The sequence below is a fragment of the Artemia sp. Qi Xiang Cuo genome, chromosome 13 (genome assembly GCF_049724085.1).
Source record: "Artemia sp. Qi Xiang Cuo chromosome 13, ASM4972408v1, whole genome shotgun sequence".
NCBI lineage: Eukaryota > Metazoa > Arthropoda > Branchiopoda > Anostraca > Artemiidae > Artemia > Artemia sp. Qi Xiang Cuo.
In genome coordinates, this window is record NC_142806.1 from 43289505 (window position 1) to 43316875 (window position 27371).

At 36.4% G+C, this 27371-nt stretch overlaps 3 protein-coding genes across 3 annotated transcripts in view; 2 read left to right on the plus strand and 1 right to left on the minus strand.

Annotated features, from left to right (window-relative positions):
• The window catches only part of mRpS24 (mitochondrial ribosomal protein S24), a 63943-nt gene that overhangs the window by 6965 nt on the left and 29607 nt on the right, over positions 1 to 27371 (plus strand). The gene's annotated exons all lie outside the window — the stretch shown is intronic.
• Positions 5829 to 14195, plus strand: LOC148945318 (proton channel OtopLc-like). The gene is made up of 3 exons (XM_089098633.1): positions 5829 to 6008; positions 7127 to 7328; positions 13060 to 14195. Exons 1-3 carry the CDS (start codon positions 5865 to 5867, stop codon positions 14115 to 14117), a joined length of 1404 nt encoding a protein of 467 aa, XP_088954759.1. The 5' UTR covers positions 5829 to 5864; the 3' UTR covers positions 14118 to 14195.
• Positions 23396 to 25367, minus strand: Mlc-c (Myosin light chain cytoplasmic). The gene is made up of 2 exons (XM_089098635.1): positions 25205 to 25367; positions 23396 to 23658 (listed from the first exon to the last, which is right to left on the minus strand). Exons 1-2 carry the CDS (start codon positions 25347 to 25349, stop codon positions 23552 to 23554), a joined length of 252 nt encoding a protein of 83 aa, XP_088954761.1. The 5' UTR covers positions 25350 to 25367; the 3' UTR covers positions 23396 to 23551.

Below are 27371 nucleotides of genomic sequence, written 5' to 3' on the forward strand. Positions count from 1 at the left end.
TGTTTGGTACGGGGGCCCCAGCAAATTCAATAGATGGTATATACTCACATCTAAGCTACTCTATGCATAGGTTTTTAATCTTCGTTTGTTTATTTTACCTTGTTTATTTTTTCTAAATCCTGAAGTAGTTTGAAAGTTACTCCCGTGTCAGAATTTGCCTTGATGAAGCTAACTATTCTTTAGTTACGATATCAAATAATAAGGTAAAAAACAGCTACATTTTTCTCACATCGCGGGAAAAGAAAATCCATGGTATTTTGATGTGCTACTGCATGTACTATTGCTGAGAGCTCATCTGATCGTTAATTCGCATGAGGTCTGTCTGACATACCGGCGAACAATCCTTCTCTATCCAACATTTTTTGAAGCATCCACCAATATAATTCTGTTTCTACTTGTGATTAAATAAAAAAAAACGAGTTTTTTCAACTGAAACTAAGGAGCAACATTAAAACTTAAAACGAACAGAAATTATTACGGGTTCGCCCCCTAGTCAATACGTCTCTGCGCTAAAGTTCGACTTTAGCGTAAAGAGCGAGATATTGACTAGAAGGCAAACCCCTCATATCCGTAATAATTTTTGTTCGTTTTAAGTTTTAATGTTGCTCCTTACTTTCAGTTGAAAAAAACTCGTTTTTTTTAAATTTCGGATCGTTTTTTAAATAATGCTGGGAAATCCGGCGCCCCCTTCATAGAAATGTCCCATCCCCCAAGGAAACATCCTCCATGGAAATATCCTCCCACGTAACCCCGTCCTCTGACCCCCCCCCCCACCAGAAAAATATCCCTCCTGAAAATGTCTGTATACTTCCCAATAATCAATACTAGATTTAGACAATGGGCAAAGTTCATAACTTGCAGCCCTTCCCCCGGGAACTGGGGGGATTAAGTCATCCTCAAAGACATATTAATTAGATTTTTAACTATGCTGAGCAAAATGAATATCTCAAAATTTTGATCGGGTGACTTAGGGAAAAAAATGAGCGGGGGAGGGGGCCAAGTTGTGCTCCAATTTTTTTGGTCACTTAAAAAGGCACCAGAACTTTTAATTTCCCCTCGAATGAGCCCTCTCACGATATTCTAGGACTACTGGATCGATGCGATCACCCCTGGGGAAAAAAACAAATAAACACGCATCCGTGATCTTTCTTCTGGCCAAAAAATACAAAATTCCATATTTTTGCGGATATGAGCTTGAAACCTCTACAGTAGGGTTTTTCTGTTACGCTGAATCTGACGGTTTAATTTTCATTAAGATCCTATCACTCTTAGGGGGTGTTTCTTCCTTTTTTTGAAAATAAGGCAAATTTTTCAGACTCGTAACTTTTGATGGGTAACACTAAACTTGATGAAACTTATATATTTGAAATCAGCATAAAAAATCTGATTCTTTTGATCTATCTACTGGTATCAAAATTCTGTTTTTAGAGTTTCGGTTACTATCGAGCCGGGTCACTCCTTACATACTGTTCGTTACCACGAACTGTTTTATACTTTAAACGATATTTATATTGATACTCGGCGCTAGTTTCGAAACCAAATTAGTGGATCAAGAAGAAGTAAGATATATATATATATATATATATATATATATATATATATATATATATATAGACCCCGGCGCCGCGCCGATGAGGGAAGACCGGCGGCGGCGGAGCCAAAAACAGCACGCCGCGCCGCCGGTAAGATGTCGGCGGCGCTCCGCCGGCTTGATCAGTGTTGACCGCAAACATTAATGTTTTGATCAGTCTTTCTCAATCCACAGCTTAAATTTACAACAGATTCGAGCCTATTCATGAGTTCAAAAATTCACAAGTCGCTGGCTGGAAACTGTTCTTCTTCGTTATTCATCAAGAGAAGTAGAAATGTGATAGAAACGAAATTAATGTGGCGTTTCAGAACCCTTGCATAATACGAGTAGTTGAATTATCTATTAGTTATGTATTCTTAACATAAATAATTATCAAAGTTAGTAGTTTTTTTCATCGAGCATTACTGCATATACAACTTCAAATACCGTATCACAAAATTCGTCAGTTATCTGGGTAAAAACTTTGAATATAACTTTGAACTTAGAAGCTTATTTTTTTCACAATGCCCTTTGCCTATATCTGTTTTGTCACCTTTATAATAGTTGAAATGAGCGACTTTGATATTGATTGTTTTTTTTTTTTGCTCTTTTGGATTCTTAAGAAGACTTCTTGTATTAAAAACTGGTTTTTAATTACAATTTTAAAAAAATACACTTTAAAGTTTTTTGGTTTCTTTATAGAATATATGTCATGAAGGCTAAGGCTGAACTGCTGCTTTTTTATTGCTTTTGGCTGCTCTTTTGGATATTATTCGTTTTTTTTTCCTTTGGGGATTCATTCCAAATTATAAATTGATAAATACCTAATATCAGTCAAATTTTAAACTGCATCTAAAAGGAGTAAATTTATCAAATTGAAAATCACATAATGAACACTTCACATGAGAACAGTTCTATAACAATGAAACAAAAAACATTTAATGGTTTATTCGGTATGAAGAAAAATTAATTGCCAGCTATTTTCCGGTAAAAAATTAAAAGCTCATCTGTTTTAAATGTAATTAAATGAAATAATATGCAGACTGAAGTAGCTCCAGGAAGATGTTGAGATTTTCATCCTAGTTCGTCACTTTTAATCCAAGCAAAATGTTAGGACACTTAGTATCAGTTATTGAGTGTAAGCTTTGATTCCCAAATGCTCACAAAAATTACCAAATTTAAAAAAGTCGCAACAATAAGTCACCTGTGGTCAAAATACTCAAAAGACTCCTCTTAGATTCTCACCCAGGCTCAAAGCTTCTGCTATGGTCATTTCCATGGAAATCGCTCCAGAGTTTCTTTTTAAAACGGCTTGTAATCATAGTTATGGGTGTTTAGCCTTTTTTGCTTTTTTTAGAAGCTTCGAAAAAAGTGTTATAATATTCCAAATGTCATATTTGTTATGTTTTTGAATATTTTTGTCCATCATTTGTGTGGTGATCGAATTTTTAAAGCACTGTAGATATTCCAGGACATTACACCATCTAGTACCTGAAGTCATTAGACTGTCAAAGACTCTTCTTTGGATCTCCTTAATTGAAAGCTTTTATTATGACCTGGCCTTTTAATGCAACTTGGGCACTGGACCAAGGGCGCCGTCGAGCCCCCTCGAGCCGTAACTCGAGCGCAACGTTAGGTGGGCATGCCGATACCGCTTTCGTCACACCAATTCGTTTTAGTGTGAATCTGCCTGGTCCTTATGAATGAATGTTTTCAAATTAAACCCGCTTCATCAATAAGAAAAAAACGGGTTGGACGCAGATGTCCCTTTCCCTTTGGACGATAAAACCATGTAAGTGCTGTATCAAGTATAACTCACGGAAATCTTGTTAATTTTTGTCAACTTTTAAACTTTTTGGCATCCCTGCTTTCAATAAAAAAAAAATCAAGGTACTATCACTTAAATATAATAACTCCCTATGCCCCCCTTCTGGATACCACCTTGATAGGATGCCATCTCTGCTTTAAATTAAAAAAAAAATTAACTTTTTGGCCCCCCTGCTTTCGAAAAAAAATCGAGTTTTTATAATTTAAATTTTATAGCTCACCCCCCCCCCCTCTGGATACCACCTTAATAAAATTCCGTCTCTGCTTTAAATTAAAAAAAAAAACTTTTTGGGATCCCTGCTTTCAATAAAAAAAAATTGAGACATTATCATTTAAATGTAATACCCCCCTACCCCCCCCCTCTGGATACCACCTTGATAGGATACCTTTTCAGCTTTCATTAGAAACATAAGTTACTTGATAATTAACTAGGTTACTATATGGTTCAAACAAACACGCAAAATAACGTTAAACAGCTTAGTGTTCCTTGAAAAAAATTGAGGGTATGAGTAAAGGGATACAAAGACAACAACAAAAATGTCGAACTTATTCAGATATAGCTCAAATTATTGAAAAACTGACTCATAGATTCGCCGTGGCATCCAATAAGATCCAAAGAATCTAATTAAAATGGAGCACACCCAAAAGTCAAATTAGGCCAGTAGCCTATGAGAAATCGCAAAATATCGAAGACAATGAACAAGTCTTAATGGTCTATCAAAATATTTCAATGGTTTCCCAGGGAATTTGATATCATTTTCTTCTGTCTCCACTTTAAATGAAAAAAAATGGTTATCCTTTTGTCAACCCTGCTTTCAGTAAAAAAAAAGGTATTGTCACTTTAACATGATAGCCCCCTATCCCCCCCTATCGGCAATAATTTATAATTTATTTTTGAGTCATATTTTTGGGGTCGCTTCCGAACAATTGAGTATTAAACATTTAGGCGTACAACAATTGAGCATTAAACATAAGAAAACCTTATCTAAAAACAGGAAAAAAAAAAAATCTGCAAACTTACAATTCAGCTGTAGAAACAATCTGTCGGCTGTCAATTTCAAAATTCAACTGAAGGCTGAAGCTGTATAATAGTGAACTCGTTCTACAATTCTATTCAACTTGAAAATAAAATTCTTGACTACGAACGATGTTAGAAATAGCGATTGGGAAACTACATTCAAAATTATTTAAACTCATTTCATAAAGACGATACTGTTTTTAGTCAACATATGAAGAACTGTGTATATTGCAATATTTGCAATTGCATATTGCATCTGTCTGGTTTTTATGCAAAGTAACAAAAAAGACGAAAATTAATGAACAATAGAGTGGAGAAGAATTATTGCATGAAAAACAATGTATGGCATGGAAATCCAATGATGATAAATCGCTAGGGGTGGCAACGGGATTGCGTGATTTTCGGGGATTCGGGGAACCAAATTTTTTTCAGGGTGACGCATAGATTTTTGGAAAAATACCTGAAAATTCGGGGATAGTGCAAGCCCTGGTTCATTTCTAATTTGGAAAATCGAAAAACTAAACCACACAAGAAGAAAAAGCTCCAACTTTGCGGTTGATGCAATAAAGAATTGCTGAAAAATTAATTTAAAGTTGACCGATCGCCGCCGCCTCTGCTAGCGGTGGCGTGCCGGCGGCGTTACGACACATCGGTGTCGTTCGACTGGGCCTCTCGTCGGCGGCGTTTGGTCGATCCGCCGGGGTGGCGCCGGGGTCTATATATATATATATATATATATATATATATATATATATATATATATATATATATATATATATAGACCCCGTATTGCATATATGTTGTTGGTTATACGTTCATGTACAAGGGTGAAATGGAGAATCCCCCTCCTACTTCTCATGAAAATGTCGGGGACGCTATTTAGACCTATCATGTCATCATGTCTTTTTATTTCCCTTTTCGGCTCTTATGTAAAGTTTTCTGCTTTAAGGTACATTTAGAAAAATACCTGAAAAGAGCTTAAGAAGAGCTAGTTCCGAATTTTTTCCTGAGTGGCTTATTTGAAACTGAAGACGCTTAAGAAATTTTAGTTCACTGAGTATCCTTAGGAGGGGGGACATTGTATCCTTCCTTCCCCATCGAAAGACCAAAAATATATGAAAGAACGAACTCTTGTGATATTAAAAAATATTGCACTCTTATGGTGACAAAAGGCCTTTTCAACTATTCTCACGGATAAATGTTTTAAAGCGCCCCCCCCCCAATGGGAAGTGTTTATTCGAGCACCTTTGTGTAGCTTCCATCCATTATGGGGAAATAACTCTATAAGCATTGTCGTTACGTACGAATTAATCGTATACAGCAGCTTTGATTCTAAAAACTGCTTGTTGGTGAGTTGGTCTGGAAAAACCAACTTAGCTAAGTCCTGTAATGCGGTCATTGACGTAGCATAAAAATTAAATTTCTTTTTCAGCCTTTGGTATTGGAAGTATGATCTATTCTGGTTTGGAATTTGGCCAATACTTCGAAATTGACTCAAGCAGCAAATGTCACGATATACTGTTGGCAATCACACCTGCTGCAAGAATGCTTTTTACTTTCATTCAGATGTATTTCATCTTTCTCAACGCCAAGGTAAATATTTTACTTCTAAATGAAAAGACTGATTGAATACACAGACTGAAGAGTTCACCTCTTGCCCTACAGTCATACTTCGGGAGGGGGGGGGATTTTGGGGAAATATCCTAGCCAAAACTGTCCTCGAGGGGGGGGGGGGCTCTCCACCTACACATTTATCTTAAAAAGGGGATCTACATAAAACTATATTTTTATATGCTGAAATGGGTTAATTGTTTACATATACCACAGCCCCCTTAAAAAAATGAAAACTTTGTGTCTGTATTCCAAAATGAAAATGTCACTAGGAAATTTTTTGTCGGAGGAGGGTGTAAACAGCTATTTGACGACGAGTCAGTAAGTCTTAATCTGACATGCGGACAGCAACTGAGAATAGAAATCATCAATTACTTTGACAGAATACTACTGGGAATAACTACCATGTTGCAACAGCTTCTGGGCCTTGGCAACAAATTCTCTTTCATGAAGCCTTCGAACCACTTGGATCAGAACTGGGCAGTCTGAAATTAAGTGTCCAAGTTAAAAGGAGAAGATTGCGGAAGCTCAGTAATGCTTCTCCAGATCAGGTCAAAGCTCTTGAAGGAAGAGTGAATGAAGAACGTATGAATGAGTTCACCTCTTAGAGCTCGAGATTTTACTTTTAGGTTATTTGAAGGCAACTGGAATTTGAACTAAAATAGAAAACCATAGTTCTCGCATATATAAATTGTACGTCAAGCAGCATTAAAGGAATAAATAAGTAATTTTGTTTTGAGTGTTTCCCTTTAGCAATAATTTTCAAATTTGTGTTTTTAGTAGGCTCCTTATATTCACATTGTGTCTAAATCGATATTCTCGTTTTTTATTTGTTGTTGCTTACATCCTGCCTGAATGAAGAGATATTTGGAGACAGTCAAGATTTTGTAACTGTTATTATTGTTCTCGTCAATTGTTACAATTGATGAGAGAGAGAGAGAGAGAGAGAGAGAGAGAGAGAGAGAGAGAGAGAGAGAGAGAGAGAGAGAGAGAGAGAGAGAGAGAGAGAGAGAGAGAGAGAGAGTTTCTAGGATTATTGGCTCAAAGCTCTTAATATTTCGTTTCCTTAACCAAAACAAAATAATTTCTTTCATTTTTAGATGCCTGTAAAAAAGAATCGAACAATTGCCTACTTTGGTTTAATGCATATAATTGCGACAAATCTCTGTGTTTGGCTCAGCGTTATTGTTGAAGAAACAAAACACGAGATCATTCATGTTTACATCGATTCACATGGAAGCGGAGGTATGAGCCCCCCTGGTTTTCTCACGGATGACATGATTACCAGAAAAATTACGTTGGGTATGTTTATTCTTGTCTTTCTTCTATTACAGATAATTCTGAGTAATAAAATGACACAATTTCAGTTCCATTTTTGTTAATACAGGTGCTTGGTGTATCCCCCCCCCCCGTCCTCACACACACACACATGTAAAATTTAGCAGCCACAGAGAATGATCACAAATAATAAAGAAAAGAAGGAATTTCAGAAAATTCTACCAATATCTCAAAATATAGGTAGAATATGTGTTGTAGAATATCCTGCAGTATTTATTTTTACATTTTTATTAATTTTAATTATGTTTTCTTGTTTCTGGGGGTTGATTTATTATAGCAGGGTAATATAAGCAGGATAAGTTAAGATTGGGGCTGTGGGGAAAAGTCCCGAAAGCAAACTTATTAGGCATTTCGAAGGTTTTGGACAAACCAGATATCTCAAAATTTCGAGTCGATATCATAGGGGTTAGAAGAGAGCCAGATAGCAGAAAAAGAACCGAGAATTCTTCAGTAACTTCCGGCTTTTAGAAAGGACACTAAATTTAGACAACTTCGGCATTGAAATACGTTTTGAGGCATCTGGCACCCCTCCCCCCCCCCGCCTACACACTGGCCCACTGTTCATCCTTCATAATAATTTATTTACACTTATACGCTTTTCTTCGTTCTTTCTATTCGTCTTATTTTCCCTTTGGCTTCTCAATTTTCCACGGAAGAATTGTGGGGAAGGGGAGGGATTTTGCGCGGTGCAGAATATGGACCGTCTGACGACTATGCCATAAAGTGATTGATCCAATTTTGTTTAGTCGTTTCAGGAATCAATATTAATGGAATGGTATTTAGCATATGTTTAATGCAGAAATGTGAATACTAACATAGAAAAATATTTGTATCGCGCTATTTTTCATGTATTATTTAGCCTAAAATATGACTCTTTGCTCTTTTTTAAGTGAGCAAATACACTTCCTTTTGTTTTGTTTTTTTTTTTTGGGGGGGGGGGGGAAGGGAGGGTACCCCGACAAAACCCATACAAGTACCGTACCCGCAAATACAAGCTCAACCGGACATTCATTGAAAGTCTGGTATTGAAGTTATAATGACTAGTTAGCAGTGAATATCCCTTTCAATGACTAGTCCCTTGCCCCCTCCCTTCCCCTTGTAAAGAAAAATTGGTCAATATTACAACTATACAATGCTTACCTCATAGTCTAAGATTTATTCGTCTTATATGTACTTTAACTGAAAAATTCAGGTCCATAATCCACGATCATTGAGTAACATTGTATATGCTCGAGGATGCTGAACACACACCTCCTATAGCTGATTTTCTTATTTAATGGCCTTTTATGAGCCTCTCATGCATTTTTTTCATTGCCCATCCTTGGGTAGCACCGAATAAAGTCCATCGTAAATTCTTCAGTGTGTATTCGATAAAAAAAAAAACACAAAACGTTCATTTATATGCTAAAATACATAAAAACAATATTTTTTTTTATTGCCTCCTGAGAAATTTACTTTAGCATTATAAAAGGTAAGCATCCATCATCCATTATATTTGTATAAGGTAACAGTGCAGATTCTCGACGTTGACATGCATCTTCAGGCTTACGGTCTGGACAGACGTACCGTTTTCAAGCTAAAAACGGCCGTAATTATTCAGTTTTAATTATTCAGTCTGTGGGTTAAAAGCTCAAGTGTTTTTAAGCTGCCTTTTTAAGTCTGAGAGATTTTTCCAGTACGGAATATTTTTGTTGTAATATATGTGAAGTTACTTACTACCTCACTTAATACGCTACTTAATGGCTTAGCTGTGCGAATTGTTTTCGCCGAGTGTCAATATTTTTTGAAAATTTAAATAATTTGGGAAGAAAACGCTACCTTTTCTGTGAGAAACTTTTTTCGCACGTGTAAACTTAAAGTGCTGTAAGAAAACGCCCTGTCTATCTAGCCTTTTATATAACTTTTTCATGAGTGCCAGACACACGTAGCGTTTTTCGGGCACCGATTTCACCGGATCATTGGGCAAACGATAGCAGTACGAAAAAATGCCCTTTGTGCGAGATTTTTAAAACTAAACATCATGGACAGCATTAGTCAGTCGCAGGTTATTAATAGTTACATGATTGATCGTAACTTATTATTAGTTCTTTTATTATTATTATTAAGTTCTTTTCCAAACATGAAAAACAAGAAGAACAATAGGAAATTCTTTTCGTAAGACAGTAGAAATTTTTTGAATGAATATTTCGGCCCTATGTCCAAGGGCCGTCCTCAGCAAAACTATAAATATATAAAAGAAGAAGGACTTGCAACAACATACAACCAATAAAAACTAAAATTTTTAAAAACTGTCCCAGCATCTTACAAAACGAGTTCCCAGGCTGATCCATAAATGACATGAAACAAGGCGATTCGTTGAAATAAGTGTAACTAAAACACGTCATTGCTGATCTTGCCTGCAACTGGTCTCAATGTTTGACATTTGTGACTAGTTCTGTTTGTTCTGTTTTTTTTTAATATTTTGTAAGAGCGTTTTTAATTAAATTTGTGTATAGAGCATTTAGTGTATATTCCCCCAAGTCCCTATTTAAGGAAATAGTATTATTAATCTTAAGTCTGATTTCAACTGCTTCTCGAACTACCTGCTTTATGACTAGGTCATTCCTAATAAGGGCGGATTCTTCAAAAAGTATTTTGTGGCTAGGATTTTCAAATACATGGCTGCTTAAAGCAGAGTAAAAAAAAAACAGTAGCAGTATTAGAATTTATAGCTTTGGCGATATCATCTTTATGCTGTTGTAGGTGTTTCTCTAAATTCTGGTGCGTTTTACCTGCATAGTATGTGACACAATCGCATGTTATTAGATAGAATCCTCTTTGATGAGTAACTGGGGTTTTATCTTTACTAGAATTTAGGAAATTTATGATTTTGAAATTATTGGTAAACACTACATACAGATCATTTTGCGTGCAGACTTTTTTAAGATTCGCAGTGATCTTTGGGATTTGTGGGAGGTAAATCACGTTTGAGGGCTTATTAGGATTCCCACATGGTAAACTACCATTTATTTTACGGGAATGTCTTTTCAGTTTACGGTTAATTGTATTTTTAATAAATAAAATAGGATACCCATTTCCAAAAAGTATGTTCCTGATCAAGTTTAGTTCTACTATGATGTAGGAATCAGAACAGATGTTTAGGGCACGATCGACGAGAGAGATTACGACAGCTTTTTTAACTTGTGGGGTTTGGTTTGATTTTAAATGTAAATATATACTGTTTTGTGTTGGTTTTCTATAAATAGTAGAATTGAGTTTATCTAAGCAACGAATAATTAACACATCTAGGAATGGGATCTTTTTATTCTCTTTGAATTTTCATTTCATTAAAAAAAAAAAAAAAAAAAAAATCAGTCTTTCATTATTAATTCATGAAGTTCTTTTAGTATTAAATATTTAATTATTATTATTGTTATCATTATTTAGTTCTATTATTATTTAGTTTGATATTCCTGCTGAAAAGAAGGAAACGATTAAGAAATTTTTCTTTTTTTGCTGATCAAAATGAAATTCTCGACGTTTTTGTAAATCGGCACCAAAAACTAGAAAATTTTTCAAGCTCAAATCGGTGCCGAAAAAAGCTACTTGATTCCAGCCAATTTCTTAAAAGTGCTCAGAGATAAGTGACTTTGGCATCAAGGAACAACGCATTATTTCTTCTTCCAAATTTTTTGCTTTTCCGAATTCAGTTTCTTAAAGGTATAGAGTAAATTGAACTGAACAAGTTAAGTTTCTTATACGGTAAATTTCATTTGGATTTTCTATAAATATCCCTTGGATTTTATTTAAATCACTGCAGGGCTTTTCTGTGTCTTGCTCAATTTCTTTAAAATAAATTTTACTTATGTTTCTTTTTTAGTGCCACAAGGAAGATTAAATTGGATTAGCTGTTCTCTTTTTTACATAATTCCTTCAAAAAAGAACTAAAAGTTGTCTATTGCATAATGTGTTATATTCATAACTACAGTAGTTTCAAAATGGTTTACTTTCATTTCTAATAAATTTCGAAAGCATCTTGGTTTGTTTGGGGCGGGGAGAGGTTGAGATTTTACTTAATTTTTACAAAGGAATTTTAAGAATTGCAAACTTCAGACAAAAAAATGTAGGATAAGACTATATAACCTTATCTATTTAGTCGTAGCCAAAGTTAATTGAAAGGAAGTGTCCCGACGTAATGTTCTTCATTTATTGCATTTTAATCTTTTTTATGGCAAGGTACCACGATGAGACTGTTTTTTAGCCATGTGTGTGTAGGCGACTTTTATTTGCCTTCTTGGTAACTCCAGCATTGGTCTGAAATAAAAAAAAAAAAATTAGCAAAAATAGCAATGAGAATAATAACTTTTGGAAGATATTTTGCAAAAAAATGAAAAAAAAAAAAAAGAAAGAAAGAAAGGTTTCTCAATAATAAACTTATAGTAACATAACTGAGCAAACATAATCATCAAACAATTTTGCAGTCGCTCAATTGTGTACGGAAAATTGGCTTAGAGTAACTTCAGGATTGCTATTAAATTTAAATTTATTTTTTCAGGTTAAATCACTCATAGCTTACCCAAGAAGTCTTCAAGCCTAAATAAATAGTACTTCTTCTTTTAAATAGTATTCCTTTGCGAATTTCAGCTAGTACGTGTAGGCCTAATGACTTTAGACGCCCAATTCCTGCAATTGCTTCTTTTGTTTTAACAGTTCTTGGAGTAACATTATGGCTAAAAATCGTAGATTCTACTTAATTCTTTGTTAAAGTTTTGGAATCCAATATTTAGGTATTTCGAGAATACGATATTGAAGTGGAGCAAGTCCATGGTAAAGTAACTGATGGCATTTAACCTCCCTAGGGTCAGAAACTGAAGTGTGTCCCTTACTGTTGGTAATAATTATGAAGGATCAATAAATGATTCTAAGACCGATTTATTAAGACAATTTTGAAATCCACAAGCCATCTAGCAGAAAGAAAATGTTCAGGGTTTTTGTATCGATGGTTATTTGGTTTGGAACGTGGGTCAGTGGTGTGATATTGTAAGCTCACCCAGAGTTGACCCAGTTCTAAACGGGTACTCAAATCTGGGGAAGATAAACAGGGAGGGTGTGTCAAAGTATAGAATGGATGGCCCCAACCCCTTTTCATTGCACTTCATGGCCGAAGGGCCATGAAACGGAGATCAGCAACGCTGGTAGAGACTATAAAGTCCAGTGCCGTATACTTTACCTTTTTTTTTTAACCTTACATTCTAGAATGCACGTTTAATTAGCTGCAAAAATATTATTCAGTGTGTTTGATGGCAAAGTCGTCTTTTCTCATTGTTTTGCACTACTTCTTGTTTTTTATATATGCTTTTTAATATATAAGCTTAAGAGTCCGTCATGGGCTTTGAATGCAACAAAAACTAAAAGAGCGAACTTTATTACTACACGGGGTTATGGGAGCATGGAATACCCAGAAGGTTGTTGAATTGTATGAGTCAAAACTTAGTACGTGAATTCTTTGAAAAATATTAGTGTCTTATGTTAAGGTTGGTACATTGGAATGTAACAAAAGCGGACTGCAATAGACACTAATCTGTCCGAAAAACCATTAACGCCGACCTCAACGATCATTCTTTGAATTATTCATGGTTCCAACAATCGTGAATTTACCTTAAATTCAAATAAATAAAATTATAATTAAAACTACTTAATTTCTATTTTTTCTTAGGCATGGAATACCCGGTGAGCACTGAAAGAAGCATAGAAAATATAGGCGAATCTTACCCTGGAATATTGAATGATACTTTATTAGAAGATCTTGGAAGTTCAAATACGTCTGAGAGTCACGGTCGCGCTTCACGCGCAGCGAAATCACCCTCAAAGGATGAGAACGACCCTTTCTACGTATTTAACGACGAATGCAGACGTACAGACGTAATGGGAAGCCTTGTGCAGGACGCAAGCCCTTTCTTATTTCCTTGTGCTATTGAATATTCTCTAATTTGTGCTGCTATATCCTATGTACTTTGGAAGAATACTGGCGCATCTGCCATTAACAATGATTCACCTTTACAAAGGCGATCAAGACATCATTATTCAGTAGATTGCTCTAAAGCTAATAAGGGCCTATTTTTAGGGATTTTTGTGTTAGTTGGAACCATTATCAGTTTGATTCTTTTCTTTGCACTAATTAATCGGACAGAGTATGTAAGAATGGCTATCCTTCAGGTTAATTTTTCGAGACTTGCGATTTATTTTGTGACAATTATTGCAACCATTGCTGGTATGATATCAATCCGAAAACTTCGCTTCGATACAACAAAAGAGATGGAACTCGATGATATACTTCTTGTCATGGGACAAGTGGGCGTATTCTCTTACAACGTTTTTATAATCGTTGCTGCATATAATCATAAAGATGCTGGATTTGATACTTATCTTGGTATGTGCACTGCCCTCGGCTCAATCATTCAAGCTGTAGCACAGAGTTTGTTTATATTGGACGCGTCTCGAAGATATACAACTACAAAGCAGGAGCAAAGGGAAAAACCTGGACGTGAAATTGTGACGTTCCTTCTGGTATGCAATTTTGCAATGTGGTCTATAAACACTATGGAGAAATCGAGAACCGAAACGCACCCAATACAGCTGCAATTTTACGGTACATGGCCCTGGATTGTTATCACTAATATTTCAATGCCCTTGTCCATTTTTTATCGTTTTCACTCTACTGTCTGTTTATGCGAAATTTGGAAAAGGAGCTATAAGGTTAAGCCTGATTACTAACTCTTCTGTCTTTTACTTTTTTTGGCGTAATTTACCTTATTCAATATATAATCATATAATATAATTTTTCTGTTTCAACTCGTTGGATTCTTAGAAGGTGTATTTTTTAAGCATATACTGCTATGGCCTAATTTGGGGACATTGGAACTTCTATAGCTTGAAATGTCTATAAACCAAATTCTTTGCGTTTATTTGTACCTCATGAATTTATATTTCTTCTTCAAACCAATGCCCCACCCCTTTCTCTTTCAGATCCTTCTTGGATGTTCAATTTTTCTGCTATAACTTCTATAGTATTTACGCTATAGTATAGAATAAGTCCGTGGCGTTTTGCAAAAAGAGCACAAGTACACTTTTCCTAATTTACAGGAGACCAAAATGAAAACGCACCATGAAAAAATCTTTTTGACAAATCGGAATTTTAGAAACTGGAAAGTTTAAAGATGGATTTCCTAGTTAACTTTTTGGCCGGAATTTGCTGGAAATGTCCAAATTGCTGAATTGTTCCTTACTTAGAAGATAAGGGACTTAGGTTCTTTTGTAACAATTTGTAGCTGGGTCAGAATTAAAGATAAGCCATTTTGAATAGACCAGTGGATAGATCTCTTCTAGTTCTTTCGAAGCATATGCTTAACTCATTATCGGAAAAAGTGAATTTAGGCCTTTTTTGCAAACCACCACGGAAGTGAGCTCCATAGTTGTAAGGACATTTTTTTTTTTCAAACTCTTACTTCTTAGACTGAATTCAGAAAAGTAGCATAAGAAAGAATAGAATTAGGCATTTTACCTAAAATACCCAGATGGAAATGCCCATGTCTGACCCACTCTAGTCCCTCTTCTCCGACGTTGACTCTTATATACCTTTTTGAATTAGCAAAAACGCGTAAATTTGCACAAACACTTCCGTTTTCGCATAGCCCAAATATTTGGGTTTCTTATAACACACTTACAAGATTTTACTCTCAAGAGCAGACACACACAAATTTTCGGAATATGGCTGACCCACAATCAGAATTTTAGCTAGCATCCAGAACTAGATCTATCAAACCCCAAGTTCAACTAGTTTGAAACTGGTTAAGGATAACCAATTAGGAAAATCTTCAGGAAGTTCTAATTGGCTAGCATCTAACAAATCACTGTAGCTACATACTCCACTGCAGAACACACAATGAGAAAACTTCTAATTATTCGGATTTACGAAGAGTTTATTTTTATTCTCAACCCATAATCTGATTTCAATGAAATGGGAACTTGTGTTATCTCACAAGTGTGGGGTAAGATAGGGTCTTGGAATGGACTGAATCTCGATGTTAGTAGAATTGCGTTATAAACCCGGAAGATTTTCTTTCAGACATATAAACGCTTTCTTTAAACATAGTCTGTTATGTATTCTAATGCGCGCCTTTCTATTTTCTTCATTTGAAAGAAACAAGTTCTAGTCAAATTAATTAGAATTACTGAAAATATTTGTATCTTCGGGACTGGAAGCTTCAGTGACCTAAAATATGGTCGCAAATGAATTAAATACAAAAATTCATTTCTAAAGAAGCCCAAAATTCAGACCAGAGAGAACGGAGAGGAGCAACAAAAAGCTCCCTACAGACAGAAAAGAATAGTTCTTCTTTTTATGCAAGAATAACCGAGCATATTAAACATTCCTCAGCCAAAAATTATCTTTCCCTGTTTCGACACGACTCTATCTGGAGATTTCATTCTTCACTTCAACTTTTTAATTATTTATTCCCATTGCAATAGACCAAAACGACTTATCTGGACACGGAAAAATTATCTTTGCTGAAATAGTCAAGCACCGAAACAGCTTTATTTAGCCTCTGTGTGATTGCCAGCTATGCTGATATGTTTGAAATTTATTTTTAGGAGCCTTGGACTAGGGAACGGTGGGAATCGGCGAGGTCCAAGCCCCAACTGAATGAAGTGTAGTGACCGAACGCCTGAGCTTCCGACTGTGAGCGGAGGGAGGTGGCGTCAGGCAAAATTTGTGGGAGCTTGAGTTCGGAGAGAGCGGAGGGAGGCGACAAACAATCAAGGAAATATGTTCTTGGGCGGATATCAAAAATATCAAATTTCATCTAAATATTTTTAACAGTTGAATTAATAAAAAAAAAATCTTATTTTTTCTGCTGATTCTGGATAAGTATCTTGTATTAACAACATAGTTATCAACTAGAAACAATTCCTAAAGAAAAAAAAAATACTGAAGAAGGGCGCTCCCTGAAATATGTTGATTATGTATATTTTCTTTTGATTGATAAGTCCGAACTTCATAGACTGTGAATATTTGGAATCAATGTCAAAAGAGTTATTCCCTACCGAGAAACCAAAACAACAAAATAAAGCGAGTTTATTTTGGAGGAATTTTGAAACTTGAAACCCCTTGCAGACAAACCCTTCCATTGTTCTAGAGCATTCTAATGTCAAACCTAACCCGGCGGAAAAAATCTCCCAGACGATTCGAACTCCGCCGAAAATTTCCCCCGGAACTTCGCTACATTAGAATTTCTTATAGGAATTCTGGCTACTTCCCGCCTCCCGTGTAAAATTTTCCCTGGAAATTTCTCCCCCCGGACCCTCTCCATGGAAAATTCTTCCCGCGGAAATCCCCCCCCCACGAAAAATATGTATACTTCCCCATAACAAATACTATATGTAGACAAGGGTAAATTTCAGAACTTATAACCTTTTCCCAGGTAGCTGTGGGGGGTCATGTCATCCCGAAAGGCCAAGTTATTGGACCTCTGAACTATACTCAACAAAATGGCTATCTCAAAATTTTGATCGGACGGCTTTAGGGAAAAAGGAGCATGGGAGGGGGACTAGCTGCCCTTTAATCTTTTTGGTCACTTAAAAAGGGTTCTGGAACTTCTAATATCCGCTCGAATGCCTCTTCTACTGATCTCCTAGGACCATTGGTTCGATACGATGATCCGGGGGAAACAAATTAACTCGCATCCGTGATCATTCTTCTTGCAAAAAATACACAATTACACATTTTTGCAGATAGGAGCTTCAAACCTTTACAGTAGGGTCCTCTAATACGCTGAATCTGATGGTGCAAACTGAATAAATCTTACATATTTGGAATCTGCATTTAAGAAAATTCTTTTAATGTATCTATTGTTATCAAAATTCCATTTTAAGAGTTTTGGTTACTATCGAGCCGAGTCGCTCCTTGCTTAGTTTGTTACCACGAACAGTTTGACATCCAGAGCTGATGCGTATGAAGGGTAACTGCTCAATTATGGCGTTATGGCACATCAGGTAGTTACGGCGTTACTAAATGGAGAATTTGAGAGGAACAATCCAAGAGCAGTTGGATATGAAATTAGATGGTTTAGATTGTTATGTAGAAGACGGGTAGATATACTTAAGGAAAATAGCTTAGAATATTAGCGAAAAAGCTTCAAACTGGATATAAAAGAGAATGCCTTGTTGCAAAATGTTTGAGTGATAAATATTGGGAATAAGAAGGGAGTAGAGAAGGCATTAAAGTATGGATTAAGGAAATGTGAAATGGAGAATATGGATAAAGTTGTCAAGGATCTGGAAGATGCTGCCAGATGGCATAATAGTAATATATTGAACTGGCATACCCAGAGATTAAGGTCAAGTAGTCAGTACGGACTAGTCTCAGGTAAAGACAAGAACGATAAAAAAGGATAAAGATACTCCAGAGCTATTGCTGGCGCATAGGGCGTCGAATCGACGTTTCAGTTGCTGGGTCTTTTTTACAGGGACAAGTAGCAAGCTTGTCGCCCAACCTTGTCGCGGCAGAAATCGACCACTGGGCCTCGTTCAGCCAAGCAGAGCATCAATTCCACTGTGCTACAACAGGGTAAGGACAAAGGATTGAAAAGTAATAAGGCTAAAGACACTGACAGAATGATATATGATTTTTTTTTGTAATATTGTGGTTATATGACAGGAAATGGATACTGAAAATTATAAAAACTTCGCCTAAAACTCTTTTAAAAAACATAATCAGAGCGAGTGTAGTGACTATAGAGGGATTAGCTTGACTTGGGTACGAAGCAAATTGCTTAGAATCATGATACTTATTACACTAAGAGACGGTATAAACAAACATTTAAGAGAATAACAGTGAATTTTTAGGAAAGAAAGAAAGTGGATTGACGAAACTGAAAGGCTTGAGAATTAATATTCTCAATGAATCTGAATCTTCAGATCCTTTTACTCCCAAGTTGTATAGATTACGAACACAATTCTAATTCAGCTGTTAAAAAAGCTTTGGAAAAGGTCCTGTCCTTGTATAGCATACCGGATAGGTACGTTAAAGTCATTTACGGGTACAAGAATGATATTACATCAGCTTATCAAGATTAATAGTTGGTTCGATTTGGAATCAGGAGTTGGGCCAGATTATGTTTCTTCCCACTTGCATGGTTTAATTTGATAAATTTGGTCCTAGGGAACGCATCAACTGTTATGGGAGAAGACAGTATTCAATGGGATTCAATAAAGTGCTCTTAGACTTAAATTATTTAAATGATTTGAATTCCCTAATGGTTTAAGTAAGTAAGGAACGACTCGGCCCAATTGTAACCGAAACTCTAAAGAACGGAATTTTGTTAACAATATACTCATCAAAAGAATTGGCTTTTTATGCTGATTCCAAATACATAAAGCTCATTTAAAGTTGCCCATCAAAAGCTACGAGCCTGAGAAAATTTCCCTGATTTTCAAAAAAGGAGAAAAACCCCCAAAAAATCAAGCGATCTTAAGGAATCCCACTGTAAAGGTTTCAAGCTCCTATTCACAAAAATGTGGAATTTTGTAGTTTTTGGCATAAGACAGATTACGAATGCGTGTTTATTTGTTTGCTTTTATTTTTCCCAGGGGTGGTAGTATCGAAATAGTGGTGTTGGAAGATTGAGAGAAAGCTCATTCGAATAAGAATCGTAATCAAAAGTTCTAGTGCCCTTTTTAGGTTACCAAAAAGATTGGAGGGCACCTAGGCCCCCTCTCACCCCCAATTCCCCCTGAAGACATCCGATCAAAATTTTCAGATGACCGTTTAATTCAGTAGGTGTTGACAGGTCCAATAACTATGCTTTTGGTGATGACATAACCCTTCCATAGTCCCTGGGGGAGGGGCTGTAATTGCACAATTTATCCATATTGTTCACGTATAGTATTTGATATTGGGAAACATGCGAAAATTTTTCGGGGAAACTCTCTGCGGGGAGGGGGGGATTTTCCACGAGGAGAATTGTCCGTGAGGAGGACAGTTACCAGGAGAAATGTTACACGGGGGGGGGGGGATTCCCGGCACGATTGAAAAACAGTCATAAATTAAATGAAAAAAAAAATAAGTTTTTTCAACTGAAAGTAAGGAGCAAGTGAGCAACATTAAAACTAAAAACAAACAGAAATGATTATGTATATGAAGGGGACTGCCCCTTCCTCAACCCTTGCTCTTTACGCAAGCAGTTTGACTTTTTGTCCCGATTCTTTAAGAAAGACTACTCAAACGCAAGGGCCGTTGATTTTGAATGAGAAGTATTTTTAAAGTTTTAAGATTTTAGCGTAAAGAGCAATGGTTGAGGAAGGGACAGTCCCCTCATACGCAGAATAATTTCCGTTCGTTTTAAGTCTTAATGTTGCTCCTTACTTTAAGTTAAAAAAAACTTTTTTTTATTTATTTAATAATATAAGCGGTGTGAATGGATTGTATAGATTTCGAGAGCCTATGGTGCGATAAAATAATTTTAGGAAGATTAGGTGGCTTAAATCATTAATGCATGAGGATGAAAAGATGATGATGGATACTGAGAAGATGGAGTGACTGAATACCTTCAATTGCCAAGGTAGCATCATTAGTACGAATGATGGAAGCAGCGGAGATGTAGAATTAGCTTAGATGGTTCTCACACCATTGCCTCGTAAATAATCAGAAAGTACATTGTCGAAACGGGCTTTATTCTTTTTTAACGAAAGAAATTCCTCTTTTTTGGTGGCCAGTCTCATTTCTGGGTGTCTGGATATTTGGTCGAAATGTAGTTCCAATACCGAGCTAAGATCTCTGAAAATGTTTCTTTCTTCGCCTAGGGAATCCTGTGAAGCAAAACGCCCCCGTCTCAGACGTAGGTGCAAGTCAGACTAAATTTTTCCCCAATAGTATCAATTTCTGAAAGTCGTTTGATAGCTTTTGCTAGCTCTGGTTTATTTGGCTTTCGGAACGTGTCAGGATCATCAAAAAGGGACGCAGGATAGGAGCAAAGTTCATATTTAAATGAAGATTCTTCGTCCATATTCAGTCTTTCAGATAGAGTTAGAAGACGCTTAAACAGCAATGAAGGGTCTAAACGGTGGATTCCTCCCCCGTTTTTTTTTTGCTTCACCGTCATAAGGACTGACTGATCCTTCCGTTTGAACGAATGCTCCTTCAGAGATTTCCCTACCATTCCGTCAAGAACCTTCTTCCTGACTTCCACTGCTTCGTCGGTATTCACGTTTTCTACAGCAGTCATGCCAGTTTAAAGGCTTGAAAGCGCAGCGGATCACCCTCGAAAGGAGACGACTGCTCGACAAAGTCAATAACTATTTGGGTCTTTGCAGTCCCTCTGCTTCCTTGAAATACCAGACTCTTTGTGTTGGTCGCTTGTGTGATACGAAACATCCGTCAGTTCTTGCATCAGAAGATTAACGTGAGCACAGGCTGGACGTTCCATTGCCCACAGAAGTTTCTGTACTTCCGTCATTCCTCTACGTCTAGTCAATATGGTTGCCGTTTTTAGACTTCTCATCAGTCTTTGTTCTATGACCAAATCTGTAGATAAACCGGCCCAAAATCTGTCCGATCTTCTCAAATGTGCAAATCTTTTTCAAAAGACTGGAAAAGTGTTTAGCTTGTATGTCCAAGTCTGTTGTAGGTACACCCTCGCCGACTTCGTGTAGTTGTTGTGACTAGCTGCTGCGAGGTACGGGAAGATGTTGGAAACTGTTTGCAAATGAGGTTTCCATTGACCTGTACATTCAGTTCTAAGGAAATTTTGAAGAATGACAACCATGTCCATGTACTGCATCCACAGTTTTCTTGTTCGCGTCTTCGCTCTGATACAAGAGCCGACTGAGAAGCTTTGACTTTCATAAGACTTGAAGACTGGGAAATATGTTCAAGAGAAGCACGTCCATCCATTACTTTCTCATATAGGTCTTTAGTTTCACTAAGCTCAACCGTATTCAATTAAAGTTCTACATCTGAATCCTCGTCCACAAGCTCCTTTATCAGAACGGAGTGAAGTGCTGCGTCTACAATGGTATGGGCTCGCAGTACTCGAGAAATAGCCTTACCACTTAGAAGATGAGGAATTGTATCGGAAGCGTACATCAATTCAGAGATTTCTTTCAGTCCAGATCCATTCATCAAATATCCAATGACACCGACAAAACTCATGAGGGTGTGGAATCCTCCTAGTCTAACCACCACTTTTGCGACACTGCTTCCAGGTCCTTCTGCAGCAATAATCTTCATGGACTTCCACAACAACGCCTGGTAAAAGATTACGACTGGAGTAAATTCGTACCGGTCGCCCTGATGGGCAATGGATATCACTGTGGAAATGATACAATTCTCGTCGCTTGAAGGAAGAAAGAAAATGTTGGCTTTACCGGGATGGTCTCCGACCATGACTTATTAATTGCATGGTTCAACTCCAACCTGGCCTAGGTTGCTTGAGATGCCATGATGTAAGCCAAAGAACATCTAAGTTTGAAATCTTATCTTCTTCAAATCCTGGATGAAGAAGATCATGATACATTGTCGAAAGGACAGAATGGTTTGACTTTCTACGGACGATTAAGATTCTTCCAACTGCGTTTATCTCCTCAGTGGTAACCTCCTGCCTAGGAATACTTTTCAAGGTGAGTCCTGGGTTTACAGTAACATGTGACCAACATTGTCCGCCACGTGTTGCGGACAGTCAGAAGTGAATCCTTGCAGTCCATTTCCATAATAAGCGGCAGAGTTTTTCCCAAACCTCAAAACTTCAGAATAGGAGGAGCAAAACCCCAGCAAATTCAAGGTATTAATCAAGAATTTGGAGTGGTGCATTTGAAGAGCCACTCCATATAGCAAGGGAGAAATGACAACGTGCGGGCACACTGCTTGTACAATTGCATGTCCACTTGCGAAAATGTTCATGGCAGTATCTTTACAGACGAACATTTCATTTAGAAGCACAAGCTTAGAGGGTAGAAACGATAGCAAGTCCTCATGTGAGTTCAGTGAACTTAGTGTCCGGTTCAACCCCGACCTCTCGTATGTAAAACCGGGTTTCACTTGCATTAGAAGCTGATCGCTTTAGAGCATGAATAACACCAATCTCTTCAGACGCTTTTGACAGCTCCAAAAAATATTCCTGTCATATCGCACGTATAATTATAAAGTTGCGGTTATCCCCTGTACATCTCAATCATTCTAGTAGAGAAACAATATTTATTGATAATAAAATGTATCCTTACTTTTGATGGCTCAGTAAAACATACCCATCATGCCCATTCATTATCTAGCTATGCTCCGATTTCAGCTTGGCAAAGCTTGCCTTAGGTGTGCTGAGAGGGGAGGGGGGGGGGCAAGATACTAGGACACGACTTTTTCCTAGCATCTCGGCATATGAAATATAAATTTTCTTTCAGTGGGTCCGACATCGTGTAATGTCCAACGTATATTAATGCACGCTTTATCTCGCGCGTGTGTGTGTGGGGGTAGGGCGACTCAGGGATGGTCAAAACATAAAACTGAGTCTATATTCGTGATCTATGAGCCAGATTTTCCAATTACCAACTTTTTAAAAGAGCAAGTTTTTTTTTTAAATCGTTATTTTCTAAAAAAAAAGACGAAAAAACGTCAATTTCGCTTCGACCGATCTTTTATATATTGTAGAGAATTTTTTTTTCCAGTTCAAATGATACCAAAATCAAAACAGTTTCGTTTAAGGACATTATTGTGAGGAAAAGGTGTTCCACTGTTCGCTTCAACAGGATCGAAAAGGCTAGAAAACCCTCTGGCAGAAAAGTATGCAGGAATTTACCGCAGAGGTTGAAGTCAAAAAAGAAAATAACCGAACGATAGGAAAAACGTGAGAGATTATGGGAAGAACTGTAAAATTTAAATTTTAGGAATTTCTTAGATACACATAACTGTGCCTTCGATTTCAGCCAGTACCAAAGTATTGAGTATTGATTACCATCATTTCTATTAAACCCTCGAAACAATAACAAAAGCACAAAAAAAAAAACAAGAGAAAAACTTTGCATTAGAAAAGAAATAAAATTGAAAGTAATAGTATGGAAAACAACCAATATTCAACTTCACCAGTAACTTTAACTTTTAAGGACTGATTAAAATACTATCAAGTGACAAAATCTTCAACACTATCAAGTGGCAATATCTCCTATCCAGACATAACAGCTTTAACAAACTCTTCGTAATTCACGTTTCCTTGAATGTCTTCATGGCCTGATAAAAGCTGTTCTACTTCCTCTTCAGCTAATTTTTCACCTAAAAAAAGTTAGTATGAATATAAAATACCAAATTTATAACACAACAGCGCTTTGGGATATGCGTTCAGCTTGTAGCCCCCCCCCCCCGCCATGCATGTATCCCTACACCTGACAAAGGGATAAGCGCTGGATCGTTATTTCCAGTCTAAAACTTCTTGGAATTGCCAACAAAGTATTGATACAGAATCTAAATAGAGAAATTTAGCTTTTTTAGCTTTCACTCTCGAAGCCTTAGGAGAATGGATTAAGAATCCTATTTTGGTCCCTATGAAGCAAAATTTAAAGTCGTTTGACAAGACATTTTTTTTTTTTTTTTACTGGCTCCAACTCATAAGGGTATTAATTTATGCTTGTGGCTTTCCATACACTGAATTTAGAACGATCACAACTCCTTAGCAATGAATTAATAGTAACCTCTTCTCCAAAGCCCTGATACAAACAGTAACATGACTGATAAACTTACAAATTCCACAAGACTTTTGTTTTGTTGTCGAAGAAAAAGAAACTTTAAACCAATTAGCCCATAAGTTTGGAATAATGCAGTGACGAGAGACAGAAGTTTAAATTTTTCGAAACTTTGCATTAAATTACAATGGCAAGAATGCAAATGACAAGTTACGCTTTCAGTACAAAATTTTCAATTCTAATTAAATTTTGCGGTTTTAGTAGATATTCCTTGAAAGAAAGATTTTCGAGGGGGCACGTTCCACACATAGATTTATTACCTGAGTAGATATGGCATAATATAGGAAAAGTATTGCAATACACTAAGAGGCAAATAGCCACCTAACAATAATGATAGAGTCAACAGTAGAATCAGTTCAGCTTAGATAATCAGATCTAAATAAACGGTTTTGTTCCCGTATCAACTTCTGCCAACAACTTAAAAAACCTTTGCTGGTGGCATAAAAGAAAAAGCACATGGACCTCGCGAAAGTCTATGATTGCATATCGCCTAATGGTCGCTGATGATGATAAAGTGGGCTCCGAGATGTATTGGAAATCTATATTTATCATGAGTTCCTCGAACACAAAAATAAAAACGTGATGATGAGACATCAAAATATAATTTAATTTGACTATACATCATATCCTAAAAGCTAGACGCTTCTGATGAATTCAACTTAATTTTGTATCATTCTATGTTGGTAGAAGTAAGTCGCTTGGTTAAGCCTCTATTTGACAATCGTCCAAATAAGTTTAATAACGCGTAGGAGGGTTTAATTTTCCCATCATTTGGCGACTTGAAACCGACTTAATGATCACACCTAACACACAGGTGCCCAACGGGCCCAAACCCCCTCAAAAATGTGAGCCTTTATCTGTGTAATTATTCATATTATATTTTTCTTAGAACATAACAATTACTAACATCAAAGATAACTCAAAACTTCAATTTCTTTAAAAATTCTTAATATAAGTCTAAGAAATGCAATTTCGACAGGGGTAATGCCCAAGTGACAGCACTGCTTGCACAAAAATATCGTTTTATATAGCATAATAAAGAGATAGAACTCATCCAAAGTTGTAAGGATATAACTCACCCAAAGTTGTAAGGATATAACGTAATTCAGCAGATGAAATGTGCCCGTTCCCGTCTTTGTCAAAATGACTAAGGCCTTCAATAAAATCCTCAACAGTATCAGTGGATCGGTTCTTGCTTATATCTTGAAGTATTGGAAGAAACATCTCAAAGGTAATGCGCTCATCTGACAAAAAAAGGGTTTTGTTAAATGAAGAAAGTGGAAGAAATAAAAGATAATGTTCAACTTACAACAGATCAGATGATACTAACGAACGAAGAAAAAGAAGACAACTGAAACTTGTCTTGTTTGTGCGACAACTGAAAAATATTGAGGAACAAAAAAAAAGAAACTGAATGCTAAAAAACACCAGAAAAGATGAAAATTTTTGATTTATTAATTGATATCAATTTAATTTTTCTAGTCTTTGTCAAAATGACTAAGGCATTCAATAAAATCCTCAACAGTATCAGTGGAGCGATTCTTGCTTATATCTTGAAGTATTGGAAGAAACATCTCATAGGTAATGCGCTCATCTGACATAAAAAAAGGGTTTTGTTAAATGAAGAAAGTGGAAGAAATAAAAGATAATGTTAAAAGGAAAGACAATGTTCAACTTACAACAGATCAGATGATACTAACGAACGAAGAAAAAGAAGACAACTGAAACTTGTCTTGTTTGTGCGACAACTGAAAGTATTGAGGAACAAAAAAAAAGAAACTGAATGCTAAGAAACACCAGAAAAGATGAAAAATTTTGATTTATTAATTGATATCAATCTAATTTATTTATTAAATCTTATTATTTTTCATAATCTGTCATTCTTTATTATAGTACTGAGTATGCAAGCCCTTAGGAGGAAGGGAGGGAGAAGTGGCGTCGTTTTTTTTTGGGGGGGGGGGCACTGCCCCCCCCCAATAATTTGGAGAGAAAAACTATAATTCATTAAGTAACTTTTAAACTGTGCTCGTTTTAGGTTTCAAATTCGCTCTTTATTTCGACCAAATAATTTTTTTTAATTAATCCCAGCTTGTTTTGAATGTAAAAAACGCGAAAAATAATGGTCCATTGCGCTTTCTCATTAATATTTATGCCAATATACCGACTTTGAAGTCTTATCATCAAGGAAATAGGTCATCTACTTCTTATACAAGCTCAGCGTAACATCAACCAGGGAGAATTTCGCTCTTGTTGGCGCGTCTAGAAGTCTAGTGCTTGACATACATTATAGTGAGTAACAAGTTTGGCTGTTTTCAATATCCGAATTAGACTATGGTATGTTAATTTTGTGTTTTAAGCTAGATTAGGCAATTATTTGATACTTGATCTAGGCTATTCAATAGGAAAGTGCCAAAGGAATTCCAGCCTACAGAGGTCAAAGACCCTAAAATCCAGATTATTGAATGTTGCTACGATTTTGTTGCTATTGAAACTAGTTCCAGTGGTGCCAATCACGGGGGGGGGGGGGGTATCTGCCTCCTGAATTTCCCGCCATTCCTTGATTTCAAAAATAAATTTTTATTTGATATTTTCATGGAAAAAAAAGAAGAAAAAAATTGCCCCCCTCCTTAATGTTTTTTAAGTATAGAATTGAGGTGGTTTAGAAGGGAATATGTTAAAAAACAATTCTTAGACCTGCTTCATAATGTGTAGAATAATTAGAATTGACAGATTTTTACTGCAGCTGCACTATAGTTTACCCACACATGCCCCCCCCCCCTAGTATAAAAATATATAACCCAAATTATACGTTTCCCGTGTATTTTTCCATGCGTCACTCTTGTTTCAACCCGTGAAATTAAATAAAAAAGATATTAAAGATGAATATTAAATAAAAAAGAAGGTTTTTTTAACAAAAGTACACGTTGTGGGTGTCATATGGCACTTTATGATTGCCATATTAAGTTTAATTTATAAGAAGATTTGTTTATAAATGAGCTCTTAATTATCTCTCTATGATGTCCATGTGTCTGGCCCGGCTTTTCTATTCCAAAAATGTCACCCGAACTGCACTTTTAGAGTACCCCCCCCCCTAACGTAGTCTAAAGTGGCGTAATTTACCTAATTCAGGTAAGTTTGCGTTAATTAAACTTCCTCTTAACGCAAGTTTATCGGATCAACCTTTTTTGCGCCCCATCCCTAAAAAAAAAATCCTGGATCCGCCCTTGAGTACCATATGGTAGTTTA